Raw genomic sequence first — 22640 nt, 5'->3', positions numbered from 1 at the left:
CTTACAGCTTTACCAGCAGGGCCGGCTATGTCAGCTTGGAGGAGAGTTCTGTGAGCTGGAGGTGTTTGCCAAAGTACTGCGGGCCTCAGACAAAAGGTGAAAACACAATGGCACTAAGCTGTACCTGATACCTGACACCAGTTACATCAGCACTTTAAAAAATGGTCTCAAAAAAGAGATCCATTTAACGGATGGTTTAAAGAGCAGCCCAATGCTGTATGTAATGTAGGGCTACAACTAACGATTATTTTCGTTTTTGATTAATCCTTCAATTCGTTTCTCGATTCATTGATTAGTTGTTTGGTCCATAAAATGGTGAAAAATGTCGGCCATGTTTCCCAAACCCCAATAATTTTTTGTTTTGTCCTACCCACCAAAGATATTTAGTTTACTGTCATAGAGGAGCGAAGAGTAGAGAAAGTATTCACATTTATACATTTTTCATAATAACTACTTTCACAGATTAATCAATTATTAAAATAGTTGACAGTAAATTTAGTAGTCGATTACTAAACAATTAATCTATTAACTGTTGCAGCTTTAATGTACTGACAACTGGTCTAACTGATATGGATATTGTTAGATTATTTACATTATGTATAGCCTTACCAAAACCTAACCACTAGCCATTAGCACAATTATCCAACCAAGCAATCCTAATCCCACCTAAGAAGTTTATTAATGACTTTCTTTTGTCAAAATCAATACACAGACATTGAAGTTACTGTGCAAAACTGGACTCTATAATTGCTTTTCATTCTTCCCAGTCTTTATGCTCATTTATTTTTTTGACCTACTGTGAATAAGATGTTTTTATTTAACTAAAAAGTGCTCCTCTCCTGTGAATGTTGAGCTTGGGTTGCTTTGTATCCCCCCTCTCTGCAGGAGACCTGTGTAGGCGCAGTTTGTTCTGTATTCTTCTCCTCCTCACTTCCTTCCTTTTAACAAAGTTCCCAATAAAAAAGTGATAGTGAAATAAGGGGTCGACTTTTAGGACTGCTACATATACAGATTATCAGATAATCTAAGAGACCAATAACTGATATTCAAATCCGATATTTAGTCCAAAGAGTAGTGACAGCGGCTGCATCAGAGCCAAAGTCACGAATTTTAAAATAAAATTATATTATGGGCAAATTGGCTTAAAAAATGACCGATACCCATAAAATTGTGAATATCGGCGCTGATAATCGGTCGACCCCTAAATGAAATTAGACTAATGGAACTTTCATATGAAACTCGAAAGTATTGTCTAAAATGAAGGAGTCCTAAGGTTATGGTACATTATTGTTTTTTTTTCTATCATGTTAACTTCTTTGTGTGGTGCATTGACAGGCCTAATGTGAATACGGTCTACTGCTGCAGGCAGAACAGTAGTAGTCAGTACAGCAGTATTGTAATTCATTTATTGGCCAGATGTCTACTGTAACCTCTCATTTCATTGTTAAAATGTAAATGATGTAGGAAACAATGTATCTATCACCACTGATTAGTACCTTGGCGTTCTCCCCTGAATTTACATGGTCCATTTCTTTGTCCTCCTCACTGCAGACACCTCCTGCACCACTGTTTCCAGGCCCTAATGGACCATGGTGTAAAAGTTGCCTCAGTTCTGGCAAACTCCTTCAGCCGCCGCTGCTCCTACATCGCTGAGAGTGACGCCCATGTCAAAGAAAAGGCCATCCAGTTTGGCTTTGTGCTGGGTAAATAATGGGGGGGGGGGGGGGGGGGGGGAATTATACAGACAATGAGTGAATAAGTGCAGGCCATTTCATTTCTGCCAATGATGTTATGGAGTTAACTGATCGGGGGAAAATTGTTTAGAAATCAGAAATACTGAAACATTTATAATAATTTCAGTGATTTTAAAAGGTTAGAAGCTTATGAGCAGCCGGGCCAGTTGCCACTGGTTAGGCGATGTTGCCTCCTATTTTCCACTGGCCCCTCAGTTAACAGCAACATCTTATAAAAGGCCAGATGGTTAGCCAGTAGTTTTTAATTTTTTCTGCAAGTGCGAAAATTAAAAACTACTGGCTAACCATCTGGCCTATTACAGATCTGTCAATGTGTTGAGTGGCCAAGCCATCACGCGATGGCTTGGCCACTCAACACATTGACAGATCTGTCCCTAAGCCACTCCTGTGTTGTCTTGTCATTGTCCTGTTGGAAGTTAAACCTTCAGGCCAGCCTGAGGTCCTGAGTGCTCTGGAGGAGGTCTTCATTATAAGATATCTCTGCAGTGTTTCCCCTAGGATGGAGTTGTAGCAGCGTAGGTAAAGCGCTTGTGCGGGCAGGAAAAAAAATTGTGAGCCGGTACTCTTATCAGTTCTTTCCTTTTTAGTGAAAAAATTAAACAAAATTGGAATAGAATGGAATGGATACATGTTTTGAATTTTGTACTGTACACAGTAAATCGTTGAACACTGAACAGCACTGTTTTGAACAAATAACTACTATATAATAATTTAGCATTTAATTTAATTACAAGATTCTGTTCACATCCATTCCAAACAGGTTCATCTTGGTTTCATCAAACCAGAGAATTTTCAATTCTCACAACTGGGAGACCTGTAGGTGCTTTTCATGTCTCTGATGAGAGCATAGATCAATGTAGTGCTGCAGTGATGTTGTCTTTCTGGAAGTTTATCTATCTCCACATAGGATCAAAATCCCTCTTCCTTGATTGTTCAGTTCCGAGGCCAGTTATAAGAAGAGTCCTGGTGGCTCCAAACACCTTTCATCTTAAGCTGGATTTATGGTTGACACATCGGTCCGTGCGCATGGCGGCTGTGACGTCACAGTAGTTCACAGTTCGTTTATTCTCACGCTTCAGGCGCGTCTGACACAGTGCAGTCTTCTCCTATCAAAAATGTCGCTGCTGACAAAACGCTATCTACACCGCTGAAAACACCACAAGAAGAAAAAGAAGAAGGAGGCTTCACTGTTGGGATCGGTAGATGAGGAACAAATTGTGGTTTAAAACTTGCTTTCAGAAAAGCGACGTAAAAGAAAGAGGTGGTCTGTTCTTCCTCTGAATGACGACAGACACGTCGGGGGTGGATCTAGTGTCCTGGTGAAAACCTCCCCTCATTCTCCCTGAACAACACTGGCTGGCTCTAGCTTTCACTTTTAAACTTCACAGTGTAGGAGAGATCTCCACAGGGCCATGAATTATTCTCTGTTTTTACCATTTCTGAATATCTGCCTCATTGACGGATCATATGAGCGGAGTTTTGGCTCCAACTCGTCTATATCGCCAATGAGCCGGACGCGCAAGGCAAGTTACATAAAATGAGAGGTGCACAACCTCATGAAACGGCCTAGATGATCACTGCGTGCCAAAGGGAGGGCCCACAAAATTACGTCACCGCTGCGTCAAGCATAAATCCACCGTAAGAATCATGGATGCCACTGTGGCTCTTAGGAACCATCAATGCAGCAGAATGTTTCTGCAGCCATCCCCTGATTTGTGCCTCAACACACATCCGTCTCTGAGCTCTGCAGGCAGATCCTGCAACCGCATGTCTTGGTTTTTGGTTTTGATGCATTGTCAGCTGTGAGATCTTATATAGACAGGTGGTGTATGGCTTTTTACATCATGTCCAATCCACAGGTTTACTCCAGTCAAGGTGTAAAAACATCTCAGTGAGGATCAAGAGAAATGGGAGGAACCTGAGCTAAACTTCCAAGTGTCACAGCAAAGTGTGTGCATACTTTACCATTTGTCATGATGTGGTATTTAGTGGAGATAGTGTAGCGACAGAAATACTTTTTTTTTACCATAACGCTGTAACCTAACTAAATGTGAAAAAAGTGAAGGGTCGGGCTCTATGTATCAGTAGCGAACGATGGGGTATGGCACTGGGCCTTCAACATCGCAAAGTCTGAAAGTTTTCTTTGTTTATTTGAAGAAAATGCTGATGTTTCCAGTCGTTGATTTCCTCAATGCATTTACTCAGTTTTTGTATTGGACCATGGTCCCCAGGGGATATTGTTATATAAATTTGTGTGTCGTCTGCGTAATTACGCTAACATATTTTGTTGTTTTCCATGTTCTGAGCCGGTGGGAGCATGTAGATGTTGAACAGAAGAGGCCCCAGAATGGAGCCTTGGGGACCTCCACGTGTAATTTTTGCTACCTACAGACACAAAGTAATCCCTGTCTTTCAAATAGGATTCAAACCAGTTTAATACTGTGCCAGAGTGTCCCACCCAGTTTTCAAGCCGATCTGGTAATATGTTTTGATCAACTGTGTCGAATGCAGCACTGGGATCCAGTGGCTTGATAACTGCAGTTTTCAGGGCCGGTGGGAAGACACCGGAGAGAAGAGACGTGTTTACAATCTGTAGAAGATCTGATGCAATGCTGTTTGAAACATTTTTTAAAAAGCCTGTTGGCAGAATATCAAGGCAACTGGAGGAGGATTTTAGATGTTGTATAGTTTTTATGGTTGATCGAATGAAATGATGTCATGATATTTAAATTGATTTTAAGTGGACACATGGACAACACATGTCCTGTACCTGATGTGGAGGCACTGACTGCTTGACTAATTTTCTGAATTTTGTCAATGAAGAAGGAGGCAAATACATTACAGGCCCTGGTTGAAAAAAGTTCAGGGTCTAGTGACACAGGAGGGTTTGTTAGCCTGTCGACAGTAGTGAACAAGGCAAGTGCATTATTATTGTTTTTGGCAATGATGTCAGAGAAGAAGGATTACCTTGCATTTCTCAGTTGACCTGGAGATTTGTTTTTCGTCACCTGCGTTCAGCTTTTCGACACTCTCTTTTTTCTATTTGTATCAACGTGGCATTTCTCCATGGAGATCTTTTTTCGGAGGAGGACTTTTGAGCCATGTGAGTGAATGACAAAGCCTAATGACCTGGTGTACAAAGAGAAGAGGACTGGGCCCAGAACAGAGCCCTGAGGTACCCCAGTTGTGAGGTTGCGGGGGTCCGACATCGATCCTCTCCAAGTAACCCTGTAGGTGTGGCCCTTGAGGTAGGATGCAAACAGGGCGAGTGCCGAGCGAGGGTGGAGAGGAGGATCTGGTGGTACACTGTGTCAAAAGCAATAGACTGAGGAAGGTGAGAGGGGATAGTGTCAAGGGGGCAGGTGGTGGGGTGTTGGGAAATGACCAAGGATAGAACCTCACTGGGAGGGAGTGGTGAAAAAGCGACTATAGAAGGAGATGAGGAGGGTGAAGGAGAGGCAGTGTCAGTAGAGGGGCGAATGACGAGCGAATGTCATCTATCTTTTTAGTAAAGTAGTTTACAAAGTCGCTCATGCAGAGGGAGGTGGGGGAGCGGGGGGAATGAGGAGGGTAGAGAAAATGGAAACAAGTTTCTTGGGGTTGGAGAAGGAAGACTGAATTTTAGATTCAAAGAAAGAGCTTTTAGCATCAGATAAGGAAGCAGAGAAAGAGGAAAGAAGAGATTTATAGGCAAGAAGATCCTTAGGGCATTTGGATTTGTCCCATTGTCATTCAGCTGCTGGCAGGGAGGTTCTGTGAGACTTCACTGAGTCAGACAACCATAGGGCTGGATGGGTTGTGCAAACCCACCAAGATTTTAGAGGACAGAGGGAGTCCAGGGAAGAGGTAGAGATAGGATTGTCTGTGGCAGAGTCAGGAGGCAGGGGTGCGAAGGAGTAGGTTGAGGGGAGAGCTGATAGGACAGATGAGCCAAGAGAGGAGGGAGACAGGGAGCGAAGTTGCGGCGGACAGGTACAGTATGAGTGGAAGAGGGAGGGTTAGGAGTTAGAGAGAGGGGAAGAGAGTAGCATATGGAGAAGTGGTCAGAGACATTGAAAGGAGTGACAGAGAGCTCGGTGGTGAAGCAGTTTCTGGTGAATATAAGATGGAGTTGGTTACTAGCTTTGTGAGTGGGGGAGGGAGAGAGTGAGAGAGCGAAGGAGGATAGACAGGCTAACAGCTGAGATGTTAACTTCTCTGTCTGAATGTTGAATGCACCGAGAAGTACTAGTGGGGGGCCATCTTCTGGGATGTTAGAAAGGAGGACATCTAATTCCTCCAAGAAATCCCGAAGAGGGCCTGTTGGGCGGTAGAGTACAATGATGTTTAATTTCACTAGGTGAGTTACAGAAACAGCATGAAGTTGAAAGGATGAATGAGTAAAGTGCAGAAGGGTGTAAAGAGATAATTTCCATTCAGGAGAAAGTAGCAAACCAGTCCCCCTCTGCCAGCAGGTTGAGGTTTGTGGGTGAAAGAGTAGGCTGAGGAGAGGGCCGAAGGTGTTGTTGGGAGTTATCCAGGTCTCTGTGAAAGCAAGAAAGTCCAGGGACAGCAATGATGCGTAGCCAAAGATGAACTCGGCCTTGCAGGTTGCAGACTGACAGTTCCACAGGCCCCCTGTGACAAGATGCTGGGTCTGTGTGGGCCGGGAGGGGTAGATAAGACTGGAAAGATTATTGTGCTGTAATGAACTTGTACGTGGTGGTATCTACGAGAAGAGTAGTGTACAGGAATGGAAAAAACACACATGATGCGTGGAAGAAAAGTCAAAATCAAAATCCCACACGCAGTGCCGACAGAGAGCTGCTCCGTGAGACGGTGGCAGAGTGAACCGGTCGGAAGTTGGCTGTTATTCAACAAAATCAATGGAGACAACGCTCGTTGCCACAAGTATAACAAATATTTTAAAAGTAAAGGCTGAGTTTTGTTATTTTTATATTTGACAGGCTTTATGTTAGTCCAATCACTCAAAACACAACATCATGTACTTAATAGTAGTAATTTGTTAAAAATACTGCTGTTCAGTGTTGAACAATGTCCTGAATACAGTACGAGAAAAAAACATTTGTCCATCCTTTTGAAAAAGTAATTTTTCACAAAACTAAACAGTACGTTTCATAAATTTTTATGATTGTATTTGTGCTTATTCAAAGATAGTGTGCTGAAGGGCTGAACGACTTTAAACCACTTCAGTTATTTTTCATAATGAAGATCCTTTGTTACCCTCATAAAGGAGGAAATGAATAACCACAAAAACAAAATAAACAATCAAAACAAAAAAATATTGCTATCGGCCAAATTATTATTGTAAACATTGGTATCGACCCAGAATTTCACAATCTGTGCATCCCAAAAACATATATATATATTAGTGACAATTTTTTTTTACTAATTATAACCCCACAATTTGCTGTGATTTATCGCAATTAATCACTTTTTGTTCTGAAGACTGAAGTTTGTAATAATGGATAATTAATTGTAAAATTATGGAATTAATGTATCAACAAAAAGGAAGTATTTAAATTCAAATACTATTGTGTAATAGCATCTTTTTAACTTTGAGCACAGATTATCTCCTGTCAACTACAAATTTACAATAAAACCATCAAGGCCAAAATGACTCACTGAGGCCTTGCTGAAGTGTCCAGATATCTAGTAGCTAAATATCTGGACGCATCGGCGAGCCTGTCTCCTGTGTGAGCTGTGATGTGACAGGCAGTGAGTGTGTCAACCTGGAAACCAACAACACTCTTCACCTATATTCTCTGCCTTTTCCGTGTTTCTGAAAAAAATCATCAAGCAGACTATATGCATGGCTTTTTTCCGTCACGTTTTGCGTTTTCACTGCAACAGATGATGAGCATAACCTTGAGCTGACTTTAATGCGGAACCACATATTAACACGTCAAGTTATTCCCCTCGTTTCGCACAATACAGAGAGCATCCGCTCTAACTACTTCCTGTTTCTTTCAACATAAGAGTATTCTGCACTATATTGATCACGGTTTCTTTTTGATAAAACATACTTCAAACTCCTTAAACGCCTTCCTTGTCCTTATCCGTCTTTAGCCAGGGTGGCTAATGGCTAGCGGTTACGAGGCACACGTCGTCACATTGGTCAGCCGCCACAGGAAGTAAACAAACGCGTTAATTACATCACAATTAACGCAAAGATTATCACGTTAATGTTGACATCACTAATATATATTAATCGGTCAATGATTCCAAACATGTCGTTATCAAACATTAATGTCAAAGAAATGAAATTGAGGCTTGATATTGTAGTTCAACCATAAACTTTATCATAAAAAAAACTATAGACAAAAGAAAACACAAATACAAGTAGAGCATTTTGTCGTTTGCAGTTTTTCAAACTGCAAGCAGTGTAAAGCGGGCACTTGCGTACTTGTCGCAAGTCGGGATGTGTTGCGGATTTCACATCCGGCGTACATGATCTGTTGAGTGCAACATGTAAATGGGAGGATGTTTGTCACATAAGTCATACTTTATGTTGTCAGTAGGTGGTGCTATCACCATGGCTCAATATTGACATGTAGATGTGTTGAAGGAGGGGCTGTTATAATTCCTGAGAAATTTGGTGAAGAAATGAGCATGTGGAGTGGAGTTTTGGCAGTCTGATGTTTCATGGCGACACATTGAAATTCGCCCCACAGGGAGGGTGTCAGACCAAATGTCACAGATGTGTCCACATCACATCATCAAAGTGTTGAAGCTTTTCTGAGGAAGTTTGAGGTGGATCTGTTGAACATAAAAGGCAGAGGAAGATCCTCTATCATTGAGCAACATCAAACTTTGCCCGGAGGCCATGCCTATGGCGTTTGACACAATAAAAATATTTTTTCATCGCAAAGGTTTTAAGATGACAGCGACTGAATATGGAGTTGCTGTGATTAATTCTGTAGGAGTTCCGAAATGCAGCAATTTTGCACACAAAAATCGAAATGACTGACATCCAGGTGGGCGGAGCTAATGGCTCAGAGGCTTTTTTGTGGGTCCTCACATGATAAATGTGCGTACCAAATTCAGTTAATCTAGATCAAATTTAAAGTAGGGGGCCTTGACTTTGAAATACTATAGGGGGCGCTGGCGAGCCATTTTGGCACAATTAGACTTAAGAGGCATTTCAGACATCATTCGCCAATCTTAATCCGTCTGCCAAGTTTCATGAGATTCTAAGCATCCCAAGTCCCTCAAACACACATTCATAATTGATGGCGAACCATAGGGTCTGGTGAACCTGCAAGTCAGAGGACATTAATGTACAAATCTTGTAACTTCTTGTTGCCAGTAGGTGGCGCTATAATTGTGGTTCAATATTGACATGCAAATGTGTTTAGGGCGGGACTGCCTGGGAAATTTGGTAAATACATGACCACATATGGACGAGTTATGACAGTCTTGATGTTTAATGGCGGCATATCGAAGTTCGCCGCCAGGCCACGGGAAGGGTGTCTGACGAAAACTCAAGGATTTGTCACCATCACATCAACAAAGTGTTTTAGAGGTGGATTTGGTCAACCTGAAAGGCAGGGGACGTGAAAGTATAAAACATGTCACTTCCTGTTCCCAGCAGTTGGTGCTATGAATTTTGGTCGATATTGACATGTAGATGTGTTGACGTTGTGAGAGTGTTATCATGCCTGAGAAGTTTGGATCAGATCGGACAATGTACCTTTGAACATGAGCAACTTCCTCGCCACGGCAAGTGCCTCTGACGAAGTCAGGATTTTGATAACTTTTTATGTCATATGCCTTTCGATGACACCAAATTGAAGTTGCTCATGTATTATCTGTAGGAAGAGTTCCTAAAAATATAGCGTGTGAAAATGGCGAAAACAGTGCCAAAATGTCACTTTCACATCAAAATGGCCGACTTACTGTCGAGGTTATGATATGACTCCAATAGACTTTTAGGTGTGTTTGGACGTGATAAATGTCCCTGACAAATTTAATCCATGTAGGTGAAATCTGAACGAGGTGGTTAATTTTAGCAAATTTGTGGGGGCGCTATAGACGCATTTTGCCATGCCCATGTTGAAGATTAATTTTTCTAGATCCCATTTCTGGCAGGTGTGCAAATTTTGGGGAGCATACATGCACGTTTAGGCAGTGAAAATGAAGGGCAACGCGCACAGAAAAAAAAAAATATTGACGAACCTTGCAAATACAAGAGGGCATTCGCCAGCCTCCTGCTGGTAGGCGCTTGGGCCCTAATAAGAAACGGAGAAAATACAAGAGGGCCTCCGCCAGCCTCCCGCTGGTCGGCGCTTGGGCCCTAATAAATTATATAGAACTTGAAAAAAGAAAATAATCAATTTATTTTATATAAAAATGTAAACATAAATGCACTTTTTTCCTGCATTGTTTATTCTGTACAATAATAATTTAATTTTATATTGGTAAACATAAGCACTGATCCCGATATGTCTGTGAAATACTTTCTTAATACACTGAATGTTTTCTAAATACACTCATACTACGAGTTCACCTCCCCAGCTACAGTCATCTGATCTGTTCTTTGATTCTAGGTGGGTTCTTGTCCGATGCGGGCTGGTATGGAGATGCAGAGAAAGTGTTTCTGTCGTGCCTGCAGCTGTGTACGCTCCACAGTGAGGTCCTACATTGCTACCGGGCTGTTGAATGCTGTGTCAGGTCAGTCTGGAAAAAGCTGTGGACATTATGTTGTTATATTTAACAAAAACTCAGTTTAAAGTCTCTTTGAATGTGTCAATTGCTTCGCATTTACCATCTCCTGAATTTTTTGCCAAGTTCACTCTACACGATTTTAAACCAGATTTTCAGCTCGCCGAAAAATCCTGGAGTAGAGCAATTCTGAGGAAAATCAGCGTGAAATCGGGCACTCGATCGCTATGTTTGAACTAGCAACGACACAATCAAGTTTTTCATCACGTCGGGGAACCAGCAGAGAACCCATCTCCTGTGTGACTTGTGATGTGACTTGCAGTGAGCGCGTCAACCTGGAAACACGGGGGAGGCATTGTAGCACAAAAACACTCTTCACACATATTCTCTGCCTTTTCCGTGTCTCTGAAAAAAGATGATGAGCGTAACCTCTAGCTGCCTTTAATGCAAAACCACATACTTACGTGTCAAGTTATTTCTCTCTGTCTGCAGAGTGTCAGCTCAAACTACTTCCTGCTTCTGACCTGTCAACATAAGAGTATCCTGCAATATATTGAACAGTTTCTTTTTGACGTCCATTGTGAAAGTGACAAACAATTCCTGCGTGTTTCGTAAAAAAACGTGCTTTGGAGACATTTCTCCCGGAAAAGGATCGTGTAGTGTGTGACCCCCCGTCTCGGATGAGTCATGTAGTGTGAACAGCACAACGACTGAAAGCCCGCGATTACAAGAGCGCACATCGTTTAGTATGCTCTGTTCTATTTTCTCTAGAAATCTTGTGCATCTCAGCAAATTTCACATTTGACTGCATGGTCTTTAAAACAAATCATGCATTGTTACTGCACATTTGTTCTTTTAACTTGTAAAGTATTAATATTATGCAGAAGTACACTTCTGAAGCAAAGGACCAGGTTCAGTTTGAGTTTTGGAGGCCTACCAAAGTTGAATACGTCACTAACCTTTGTTCAAAACTCCTCATTTATGCCAAGTCCACAATATACTTTTTTAAGTCAGATTTTCCACTTGTCGTCAAATTCCGGAGCTCGCCACCAATCAGAGGAAAATCACCGTGAAAACGGGGCTCGCAAATCGGCACTGTATCGCTATGTGTAAACTAGGATTGTGTAGTGTAAGACCCACCGTCGCCGATGAGTTACGTAGTGTGAACAGCACGAGTGAAAGCCTCATGATTACAAGACAGCAAGTTGTGTAGTATGAAAGGTACCGAGATCTTACGACTTTGAAAATCATGTAGTGTGTCCGAGGCATTTAGTTGCTCTTGGGAATCCATATGTGTGTTACCTTGGCTGTTAAGACACTGTAAATATGAAATGATGTTAATATGACAATAAATACTCACTAAACCAGGCTCCTCAACAATGTCTGTTTTTTTTAATGTCTCTAGGCAATAAAAACCATGGGTGGACCTACCTGCGAATGTAACTTAGCTTTATGGTCTTGTCTACACAGGCTGCTTCACGTCCGCAATGGCAACTGCAAGTACCACCTTGGGGAGGAAACTTTCAAGCTTGCTCAGTCTTATATGGACAAACTAGCCAAACATGGCCACCAGGCCAATAAGGCAGCACTGTATGGCGAGCTTTGTGCCTTGCTCTTCGCCAAAAGCCACTACGATGAGGTATGTATCTTTAACGACCAGTGACTGAAAAATGTATAGTGGTACTTTTAATAAAAAGAAACATGCAAGTCGTCTTTTTGTCCTCACGTGTTTCCTTGTATCACAGGCATACAGGTGGTGTATAGAGGCCATGAAGGAAATAAGTCCAGGGCTGCCTGTCAAAGTAGTGGTTGATGTCCTTCGGCAAGCCTCCAAGGTATCAGTCAGAGTAGTGGATATTTATTTATGTATATTGAAAAATGTTATTAAGTCACTGCTGGGGTTACTTGTCTGCACAGATTGTGTTTACATCTACACTCAGCCGTGACTGTCAAGTTTGACCTTATGTTTGTGTTGCAGGCCTGTGTGGTGAAGAGAGAGTTCAGAAAAGCAGAACAGCTGATCAAACATGCAGTGTTTCTAGCGAGGTAACCCGCTGTGCTCGTCTTATGTCTCAACATTATTCTTGTTCCCTTGTTTATAGTGGATTCTGAAAAACAATTTTGTCTTACAGAGAACATTTTGGACACAAGCATCCCAAGTACTCCGACACGCTGCTAGATTATGGATTTTACTTATTAAATGTTGACAACATATGCCAATCAGTGGCTATTTACCAGGTAAACAGAAACATTGTAACCTAACATAATTGTGTACATACATTTTTGTGTGGAGATTTATGTATATCTAATAAAAAAAGTTCAAATTTAAATTTCTCTGTGCAAATTCCAGACGGCACTGGACATCCGACAGTCTGTTTTCGGAGGGAAGAACATCCACGTTGCCACAGCCCATGAAGACCTCGCCTACTCCTCATATGTGCACCAGTACAGCTCTGGGAAATTTGATAATGCTCTGTGAGTACAGTGAATCTGACAAACTCTGTACGATTCCTAGCCTGGGACCCAGATGAATTCTGGGAGCTCATTTCATTTGCTCTGCCAGACTACGGTCTGGATTCCCTCCATTGGAAAGTGACACAACTTGCCGGTCCAATCATAACTGATTATCTGATAATGGGAGGGGTTTATACCATGATGCGGAGGGAAGCGACTTTTGTAAACAACCAAGGCTGCCGCTGATGAATGAGCATTTGACTTGAGTTGAGTACCCGATATTTTCAAATTTCTCCCACAAAAATGGGAACACTATCACAGACATTGTTCATCATCACAGGCATATTAGTCTGGCTACGCCAGGTCTATACCATTCCTAAGTTATATTAGACATGAAGACGCAGATGATGAAGACTCACACTGTGATGGTCTGTTCTGTTACTTGCTGTAGTGGTGTCAATGTAATGTGGCTGAATGCTTGTTGGGTGTGTGCCATTTCAAATATTTAAAAGAACCAATCATTTAAGACACTGGGGGAATTCAGTGATGGCAAGGAGATGTTTTCGTGTTGTTAAATAAGCGTGACATGACGCTTTGATCTTTAAGATCCTGATTAACTTTGGCAATGTATGAGCTTCAAAAAACTCTCTTCATGGGGAAAGACTTTGACTTTCTTGGAAGTGTTTTTCCTTAACTGAATAAAGTTTTGGGTCAGCTGCTGCAAGCTCACAGTTTGTATAAAGGAGGCAGATACCCTCTCCACATAAAGTTAAACTTGAAACCTTCCTCTTTGATAAAGCTTATAGTAAGAGCTGCTCAGGTGTTTACTAAACCATTTCTCTATTATGGGGGAATATCATGAGCATCTCTCTCTATCTCTCTATCTCTCTCTCTCATGTATTTACATGTCACTAACCCTGTCAGTGTTTTCTCTCTCTCCTAGTGTTTCTCTGTCCCCAGAGCTTCAGGACCCAAACCTGTCATTATTATTATTATTATTACTACTAATAATAACAACAACAAAATAATTGTCATAATTGTGTAATTTTAAGTATCAGTCTGGTATAGCGGCGGTTGTACAACTGTCCTCTCTCTTTCTTCTCTCCTCCTGTCTCTCCTCTCCCCCTCTTTCTGCCCACCTCTCCTCTCTTCCCCATTTTTTTCTCCTCACCCCAACCAGTCGAGACAGATGGCCACCCACAACTGAGTCTGGTTCTGTCAGAGATTTCTTCCTTTTAAAAGGGAGTTTTTTTCTCTCCACAGTCGCCAATTGGTTTTCCCAGTAATATTGTTATATTGACCTCACTATATAAAGTGCCTTGAGTATGTTGTGATTTGGCGCTATACAAATAAAATTGAATTGCTGTTTGTCTCTCAGATTCCACGCAGAACGTGCCATAGACATCATTACTCACATTCTGCCTGAGGACCATCTGCTGCTGGCCTCCTCCAAAAGAGTCAAAGGTATGGCGGATACTAACACACCTTAAAGCTGTGGCTACTTAATTTTGTCCAAGATGATGTTAGCTTCTGCAACACTAATTATCTAAATCGGCCATATGGTGGCGCTGTCATTTGATGCAATTGTGGAAAAGGCCACACCCCTCACACCAGTGACTCCGATAGACTTGAAATTTGCCACACGTCAGTTCAATTTGCTCTATAAAAAGCTTCTTGGACAACTAACATGGCAGTGACGAAATTTGGTGCTAATTAGCATAAACTGACAAACAGTAATATGAAAAGAACTTTTGAAAATTTTGCTTTATCAAGAACAAATTTCTTCTATAAGAGCAAAATGAGCCGACAACGATTTGTCGAATCATCACAAATCTTGGTACATAAATTACAGCTGTGATTAGCTACAGTTCTACTAAAAGCATTTTATTACCAGAATTTCACCAGCAAGTATTGATCAAAATTTGAGGTGCCCTCTTCATTCGTGACAGTCAGTGTGGCCTATAGCATATATGCTAATAACGTCTTATAATTGTGAATTCCACATTTAGCACCAAACAAATAAAACAATGCAGTGGCTCCTTTGATCAAGAAGTCTAAAACGTTCCCATCATTCTTTGCTTCTGCCAGCCCTGATCCTTGAGGAAATTGCTATCGACTGCCACAATAAAGAGACAGAAGAGCGCCTCCTGCAGGAGGCTCATGATCTGCACCTCTCCTCGCTTCAGCTGGCCAAGAAGGCCTTCGGAGAATTCAACGTCCAGACAGCCAAACACTACGGCAACTTAGGACGACTCTACCAGTCTATGAGGAAGTTCAAGGTGCGTGTGTGCGTGATGAAATTAGAATTAAATAAAAATGTATTATCAGGCTTCTGAGAAAAACGGTAACCCATAACCAGTTAAAGGGGCAGCATGCGATTCTAAAGCGATATACATTTTGTAAAAATCAGCAAATATTTCCTTACGACCGTTATGTGATGCTGTGCCGAAAAAAAATCTGGGTTATGGCTCAGCCCAGGCTCTGTAAATCGATAACCCAAAAATAATGCAGACTTGCACCACACAACAATACGAGTGCAGTTTGTAAAGATCCCTCGTCGACATGTTAAGAGACGTGCTAGGGGGTAGCGCTGCACATCTGCAGTGTTGGCCTAGTGGTTAGTGCGTCGCACTCCCTTACCTGAGGTCGCGGATTTGAGAAAAACAATCTTACTCTAAAATTGCTTATTGCCCCTTTAACTCCACTGCAACACCTTGATTCTTCTGCTTAAAATAACATTACTGTGTTTACATGGTCAGCAACTGTGGAAAAGGATGAGTTGTGTTGTTGTGTTACAGACAAAGTATTTCCTTTTACTGCTTTGTGTGAATCTTTATGTTTGGCTGTTTAATCCACATCTCTCCGCTCATTGTGTGTTTATGTTGTGTGTCTGTTCTGACGGGCAACCACCAGGACGCAGAGGAGATGCACATCAAAGCCATCCAGATCAAGGAGCAGCTCCTGGGACACGAGGACTACGAAGTGGCTCTGTCAGTGGGTCACCTGGCGTCCCTCTACAACTACGACATGAACCAATATGAAGATGCAGAGAGGCTCTACCTGCGCTCCATCGCTATCGGTCAGACACAGGGAGGGGATGGTCAGGTTTCCTTTTATCGTTGTATGGTTTTCAACAAAGAAAAAGATTCTACTTTACTCATTTAATAGAAAGTGTAGATATTTTTGTCCATGCCAGGACCCTGCGCTGTAGAACGGGAAGCTACGTAGGCTGACCAATTACATGTCTTTATCCAGGATAGGTATGATAGTTTTTTATCCCACAATTAGCTGCAGATCGTAAAACAACAAGATTTAACTGTTGTATTTACAATGGAAGAGTGTGTGTGATGAATTCCAATACATTACTTTTTATAATGAGATACGTTTAAAACAACATGAGGATTCACACACATCACACCTACAGGTAATGTGAGCAGAGTAAAACAACAACAGGCCTCCACTAACCTGGAGTACTCAAATTCATATTGGTCTGGGACCTCTCTTCATTTTTGATTTTCAATAGAGGGGTTATAAACTGACAGACCAAAATGCCTGTACTTTTAGTCAAATGCTCTTTCATTAACGGCAGTCTCTCCATGTCACTGTATAAACCCTGTCCATTATCAGATTCAGATAAGTTGTGATTGGAATGGCAAGTTTTCTGCGAGAGAGGGAATTAGGGAAAGCACTTCCAAATGGAGGGGGAGCCAACACCTGTTCTGGCAGAGCAGGGTTAGGGTTAGGGATGGGGTTAACCCTAACCCAGGGATGGACATTTTACCTTTTTTTTTTTTACAGATTGAGTGATGAATTACTTAGGGAGATTTCTTTATAATGGCTTATTTTTTTTATAAAAAAACATTTTGTCATCACATGAAATTATACTGTTTGCTTGGCCCCACATAATGATAAGGCTAGGTGTGGCTCCATAATTGCGACTAGACCACATGTCTTTTGTTGTTGAGTAGTGGGCGACTGTACTCAGCTCTGCCTCTAGCTTGCCTCTCTGCTGTTGGACAATGGGGGTAAAGTATTTCCGAGCCAGTAACATATGCCCGGGATCTAGTGTTTTGATCATCGCCCTGAAGCCGTCTTTTCCAACTGTATGTAGTGGGGCGGTCTTTGGCTAGATGGATTGTCATTGAGTTTTAAATCAGTTCCTCTGTTTGCTTTTTTCTCGTAGGGAGTCCCCAGTCTTCAAGCGACATCTGACTCTACTTTGATTTTACTATTTCACCAGCGTTCCTTGATGTTGTGCAATCTTAATGAAATTCTTTCTTCCTATTCCATGACATGATTTCGGTTTAGGTGGTCAAGCAAATTGATAGTTTTGCATTTTACGGCAAAAACTTCAGCTCAACAACATTTGCAGTAAATAGTTGTTTGGTCCACGTCTTTTAGCAGTGCAGCAGTGAACAGGGTCCGCTCTCAAACAGTATCGGTGCGCTCTTCGCCACGTTCCAACCATTATCAGTTATGGTATATGAAAAATTTAATACCATACGGAAAAAATAAATACAGTCATTCAGTATTAAACCGCTATACCAACCAGCGCTAGTCCAAACATTAACCCAGCTCCAAGCCAAGAGTCTTTAATGTCTTAATGTCCAAAATAAACTTTGGACATTAAGACTGAATTTTACAAAAAGTCTATTGGATTAAAATCGCGACCTATTTAGCTTGTAATTAACATGAAATTATTCCACCGAGGGTATTTAACATTTGCTTTGTCTTCACAGGTAAGAAGCTGTTTGGAGAGGGGTACAGCGGGCTGGAGTATGACTATCGAGGCCTGATCAAACTCTACAACTCAGTGGGAAATTATGAGAAGGTGTTTGAATATCACAATGTGCTGTCCAACTGGAATCGGTTGAGGGACCGCCAGTTTGCTGTGGCAGACGCCCTAGAGGACGTCAACACTACGCCCCAGCAGACCCAGGAGGTGGTGCAAGCTTTCTTATTGGCTCAGAGCTTGGGCCCCACCCGCCCCTGTCTCGCCTGATTTTATGAGAGGAAAAAAACTGAAAGACACGTGGGGTTTAGCCTGGCGAGGACACGGAATGAGTTGAAATGTGATGCTTCAGATGCAATCGAATAATTAGAAATACACAGTAAAACCAAGCATCACTGGCAAGTGAGTTGTCTTTTGTAGTCAACAGAAACTGCCAGTGTGTACAGATCATACACACACACATTTAGTCATGGAATAAGAAAAAAAAGATGTAGAGATGGCATCGCTATCAAACCTCATTGAGATCAAACCACATGGACCACCAAGATGCAACTTCAGACTGGATGCAACTTCACCCCACAGAGCCTACTGTTGCATTTCTCCAAGACAAAGAGAAGCCGTGACTGAGGGGTAGGGGGGTTAAAACAAGAAAACCTCTTACCCCTGCAAGGAGGACAAATGAGCCCTCCTTCTCTAGTCTTACTCTCCTTTATTCCTTTTCAGTTTGGAATCCAAGGATGTTTTTGCTTTGTATTAGAGCCAGAGTGGCTCTGTATGCCATGAACACTCATCACAGATGAAAACCATGTTCTCCTGAACTGTGTATGTTCCAGAGCATCTGGACCCCACATGAAAAAACGTGTTTCAGCCCGCATCTAGCTGCATCATGACTCAGCAGATCACAGATGGAAGTTGTTAAGTATTTTTTGACACTTGTACAGTAAAATAATACTGCAGATTGTACACTGAAATTTCAGTTGAAGGCTTCGTAGTTATTGTCTTTGCGGGGAAATTAGAGTGGACCCTGTTTGAAACTGCTTGGTGGACAGAGATGAAACAGTGGAATGTGTTGAACCAGTGGGTATATTGTTACAGCTTAATCCCGACATAGCATAATTAAAATGCCAATAACTTATATTCAGAAGTGTCTGTTTATGTAGCCCCTTGTTTATGCTTTCCCTACCGAGCCAACAGCTCTACACTTTGTGATGTGACTCGGAGTGATGAGAGGAAGATGCTACATGTACAGAGGCTTTTCAGCCTGAAGGTGTGGCTTTGTGAACGTGTATGTGTGTCGGTATTCACAGAATACTCAGTGTGCCCAAGTGCTCCACTGATGACTACCAGCCTTACACCAGCTTGCAGTTATCTGCCTGTAGACGGACCCGTAACTCTTAAGTGCTAAATTAACTTATACCCTTAAGGGCACTACAATGGGGACCAATATTGTGTGAGTGTGTGTTTGTGTGCGTGTACGTGCGTGCGTGTGCATCTGGCCTTTCCTCTCCACTCCGTTCTGTCAGACATCCCATTAATGCAAAGTAATTTTGTTTTAAACTGGACCTTGTTTTTCTCTCGGCCTCCGTCAGTCAGTCAAAGTATTTATGACCAAAATCTCATCTGTTGTTTCATCAAGGTCTTAATGCTGTGAAACTTACTTTGTAATTACTCTCCCAGCAGTCTGATGCCTTAAGAAGCCATTCATTCATTTTACATAAACACACAACATCAATGAAAACGTCCAATATAATCAAATGTCAGGATCCCTTGCATTTGATTAAAATAGACTTCAGATAACGATATATACTTACACTAGACATTTTGCAGTGTAATTACACACACTTTCTAAATGACCTCAAGCATATCGTTGGCATTTCCCTACTGACATTTCCTCGATTTCTCCTGTTGTATAATGAGATCATGTGAGCCAATAATTATTAGTCTAGCTCTGCTCGCTATCATTTTTATACGAAGCAATGCCTGCTCTGCCCTGGATCTGAGTGTTTTAAACATCACAACTTCTACTGGAACAGAAAGATGAGTCTCTATGAAAACCAGAGTAAACCTGAAAGGGTTGTTGCCTCTTTTTTGTTACGATTTCTTACCTTTCACTTTAACCGGCAGAGGCAGAGATGTAGAAAAGGGACATATCTGGGTAAATCAAACCAAATCCATCGGCATGGCTGAATCCAAATGAGTTAGAATCATGACTTGGTCATATCTCTGTAGTAGCGGATCGAGATGTTTGTTGTTGTGTGGAGAAATAGCTGATGAGAATTTGCTCCCTGATGGAAAACGTGAGAACAGAGTCCAGCTGGAAAACACATTTAGGCATTAATATCTTCAACATTACTGAAAAAAATGTGATGCCTTCAAGTTCCCCACTGCTTTTTTTTTTTTTTTTTATGAATGAAGGAATTAAGCTTTGTCTTGATGTTGCTTCAGTACTGTCAGACTCCACCCTCTCCGGCAGTGATTCAGTGTGAGTCATTGGGTCCAGCTGAGGAAGTCCAGCCTTAGCCCCTCCCCTTAAACGGATGCTCGGCTCCACTCTTGGTACTTTGGCTTCAGCAGGCACACTCCCTGCCCGGCATACCCCCCTCTCTCTGTGACAAGCAACAGTTTGTTCCTTGTACACCTGAGGTCGGTAGTTACAAGCAGGTGAGATTCAAGATTAGACGTGGACCCTTTGCAGACAAGTGTATGTTTCTGTAGAGCTGGCCTTATAAGTCAAAAGATTAGAGCCTGACCCATATGTATTTTGGAGGCTGATATCGATATTAGGGAGAACAAGATTTCCGATACGATATATATATACCGATATATATATATATATATATGTATATATACCGATATATATATACATATGTATATATATACCGATATATATATGCGTACGACATCAAGGATTCCTAAGATGTCGTTATCAAACCTTTATGACAAAGTAATGTAATTGAGGCTTTATATATTATTTTAACCATAAAAAAAATGAATCCAAATATATACAACTTGAATTAAGAGGACGTCAACACTATGCCCCAGTAGACCCAGGAGGTGGTGCAAGCTTTCTTATTGGCTCAGAGCTTGGGCCCCACCCGCCCCTATATCGGTGATAGATTTTATTAGGAATGAGAGGGAAAAAACTGAAAGACACGTGGTGTTTAGTCTAACACGGAATGAGCTGAAATGTGATGCTTCAGATGTATTCGAATAATTAGAAATACACAGTAAAACCAAGCATCACTGGCAAGTGTTGTCTTGTAGTTTTTCTTCATTGTTTATTCTGTACAATAAAAGATTTCATATCGGTTAACATAAGTGCCGATACTAATACTGTGAAAGGCTTATATCGGTCGATATTATCGGCCGGGCTCTAAAAAAAAAAAAGTTATCTTGTCCTAACAAATGAAGAACAACACAGATTTAATGACAAAATCATCCTACATTGTTAGATATGTTTAATCCATCCTAGGTGTTTTGTTCATTCTGCCTCGTCTTCTGGGAAACTGTTTTTCCTCGAGGATCCTTTCTAAACGTTGATCAGCATTTGAGGTCTGTTGCGTTGGTTTACAAACCGTTGGCAGAAGACTTCTGCCTCGTCTGCAGCGGAGATCCCACAGATTTTGACAAGAGGTGTTTTTTGTTCATGTCAATATCTTGCCACGTCACATTTGTTTTAGTTATGACCTTGACAAACCGGCTGACTGATGGAATGTTGGACACGTGTTTGACTTGACATATGTACTGGTCATCACTGTGATCTACTGAGAACTGAAGGGGAATTAAATAATTTTAAGAGCTGCTGGGGGGGGGGGGGGGTCCAAGCATGTGGGCTTGCTGAGCACATTGGAGAAATTTTAAATAAAGCTGTGATCTCCCCTTTCTCTCTCTACGACTTCAGATGAGGCGACGGACACCAAATGTGATGAGGGAATGTTTCACTGTTGTCTTGTTACTGCTTCACTGTTAGCTGCAAAAACAATAAAACTTATACTGTATCCTTGATCACAAACACCACAAGCATCTTTCTCTTGTGTTCACACACCTTGATCTAAAATGTATTCATCCCAATAAAATGAAACACGCCCAGCAGAAAAATGTCATACACATACAAATATAGTTTCATGGGATGTATGTACTGTTGCTTGACAGCAAGGAGGTTATGGGTTTAAGGCCGGGCTTTTCCATATGTTTGCACGTGTCTGTGTCCTGACCTGTTTAGGGTGAAGCCTGCCTCTCACCCTATGTCAGCTGGAATTGGCTCCTGCAACCCTCAAAGGATAAGAGGTAAAGCTGTTGGATGGATAAATATTAAACCCATTAAATGAAGTTCCTTGATATGTGGATCTTTTGTGGTAGATTTAGTGACAGGATTCCCACGGGTCCATGGAATCGAAAGGCACTCCTTAGGGCGTAAACCTCCACCCACAGTCCCCTAAATTCAGTCAGTTTTAAAAATGTGAGACAGGTTGAATTAAAAAGGCATTAAAAAGGAGAGTGGCACTGAGTAGAGTGCATACATATTCCCCACATTCCCAGTTAATTAAGTTTACCCACAACAAATTGTATAAACTCATAGATGGCAGTCCACTAAATATGCCAGATTTCTTTTCATCAGTATCCATGCATTATTTCCTGGGAAAATTGGAAGAAAAAAAATATTAGTTGAAGTTATTGTGGCACCCCCTTGGGTGTTAGGATCAAACGCCCTTAAGGCATACAGGACCCACAGTCAGGACTATAATGAAACAATTATATTTTCAATTATATATGGGCAATTGGAATCCTAGGAAACAGGTTGGTTGACATTGATACTTTATTTTACACAATAATGTATTGGCGGAAAAAAAAACCCAGTGCCAAATAATCTCACAATTTATGGCAGTCTATCAGACAGAGCAAAGGAAAAATGATTAAAAACATGGAAACACAATCAAACCCCCTACTTTCCAAACATAAACAAACCAACTACAAGAAAAAAAAAGTAAAACCCACCAGCTACGCAGCAGATTTCTTTGCATGTTTTCCTCCACTAC

At 41.5% G+C, this 22640-nt stretch overlaps 1 protein-coding gene across 3 annotated transcripts in view; it reads left to right on the top strand.

The window, feature by feature from the left end:
- appbp2 (amyloid beta precursor protein (cytoplasmic tail) binding protein 2) overlaps positions 1-21618 on the top strand; it is a 30564-nt gene extending 8946 nt beyond the window's left edge. For 2 of the 3 annotated variants that reach the window (XM_035623328.2, XM_035623330.2), the window contains exons 2-13: positions 8-96; positions 1552-1703; positions 10304-10427; positions 11889-12057; positions 12164-12253; positions 12397-12464; positions 12551-12656; positions 12769-12893; positions 14251-14336; positions 14961-15151; positions 15786-15972; positions 17612-21618. In XM_035623328.2, coding sequence (XP_035479221.1) covers positions 8-96; positions 1552-1703; positions 10304-10427; positions 11889-12057; positions 12164-12253; positions 12397-12464; positions 12551-12656; positions 12769-12893; positions 14251-14336; positions 14961-15151; positions 15786-15972; positions 17612-17874 — 1650 coding nt within the window. In that variant the 3' untranslated portion in view covers positions 17875-21618. The remainder of the gene's footprint in view (positions 1-7; positions 97-1551; positions 1704-10303; positions 10428-11888; positions 12058-12163; positions 12254-12396; positions 12465-12550; positions 12657-12768; positions 12894-14250; positions 14337-14960; positions 15152-15785; positions 15973-17611) is intronic. The other variant, XM_035623329.2, reaches the window with a different exon arrangement.
- Positions 21619-22640: the final 1022 nt, after the last annotated feature.

Source organism: Scophthalmus maximus, chromosome 11 (assembly GCF_022379125.1).
Source record: "Scophthalmus maximus strain ysfricsl-2021 chromosome 11, ASM2237912v1, whole genome shotgun sequence".
In the NCBI taxonomy this organism is placed as follows: Eukaryota; Metazoa; Chordata; class Actinopteri; order Pleuronectiformes; family Scophthalmidae; genus Scophthalmus; species Scophthalmus maximus.
Note: the sequence above shows the minus strand (reverse complement) of the source record. Positions and strands in the feature narration are given on the sequence as shown.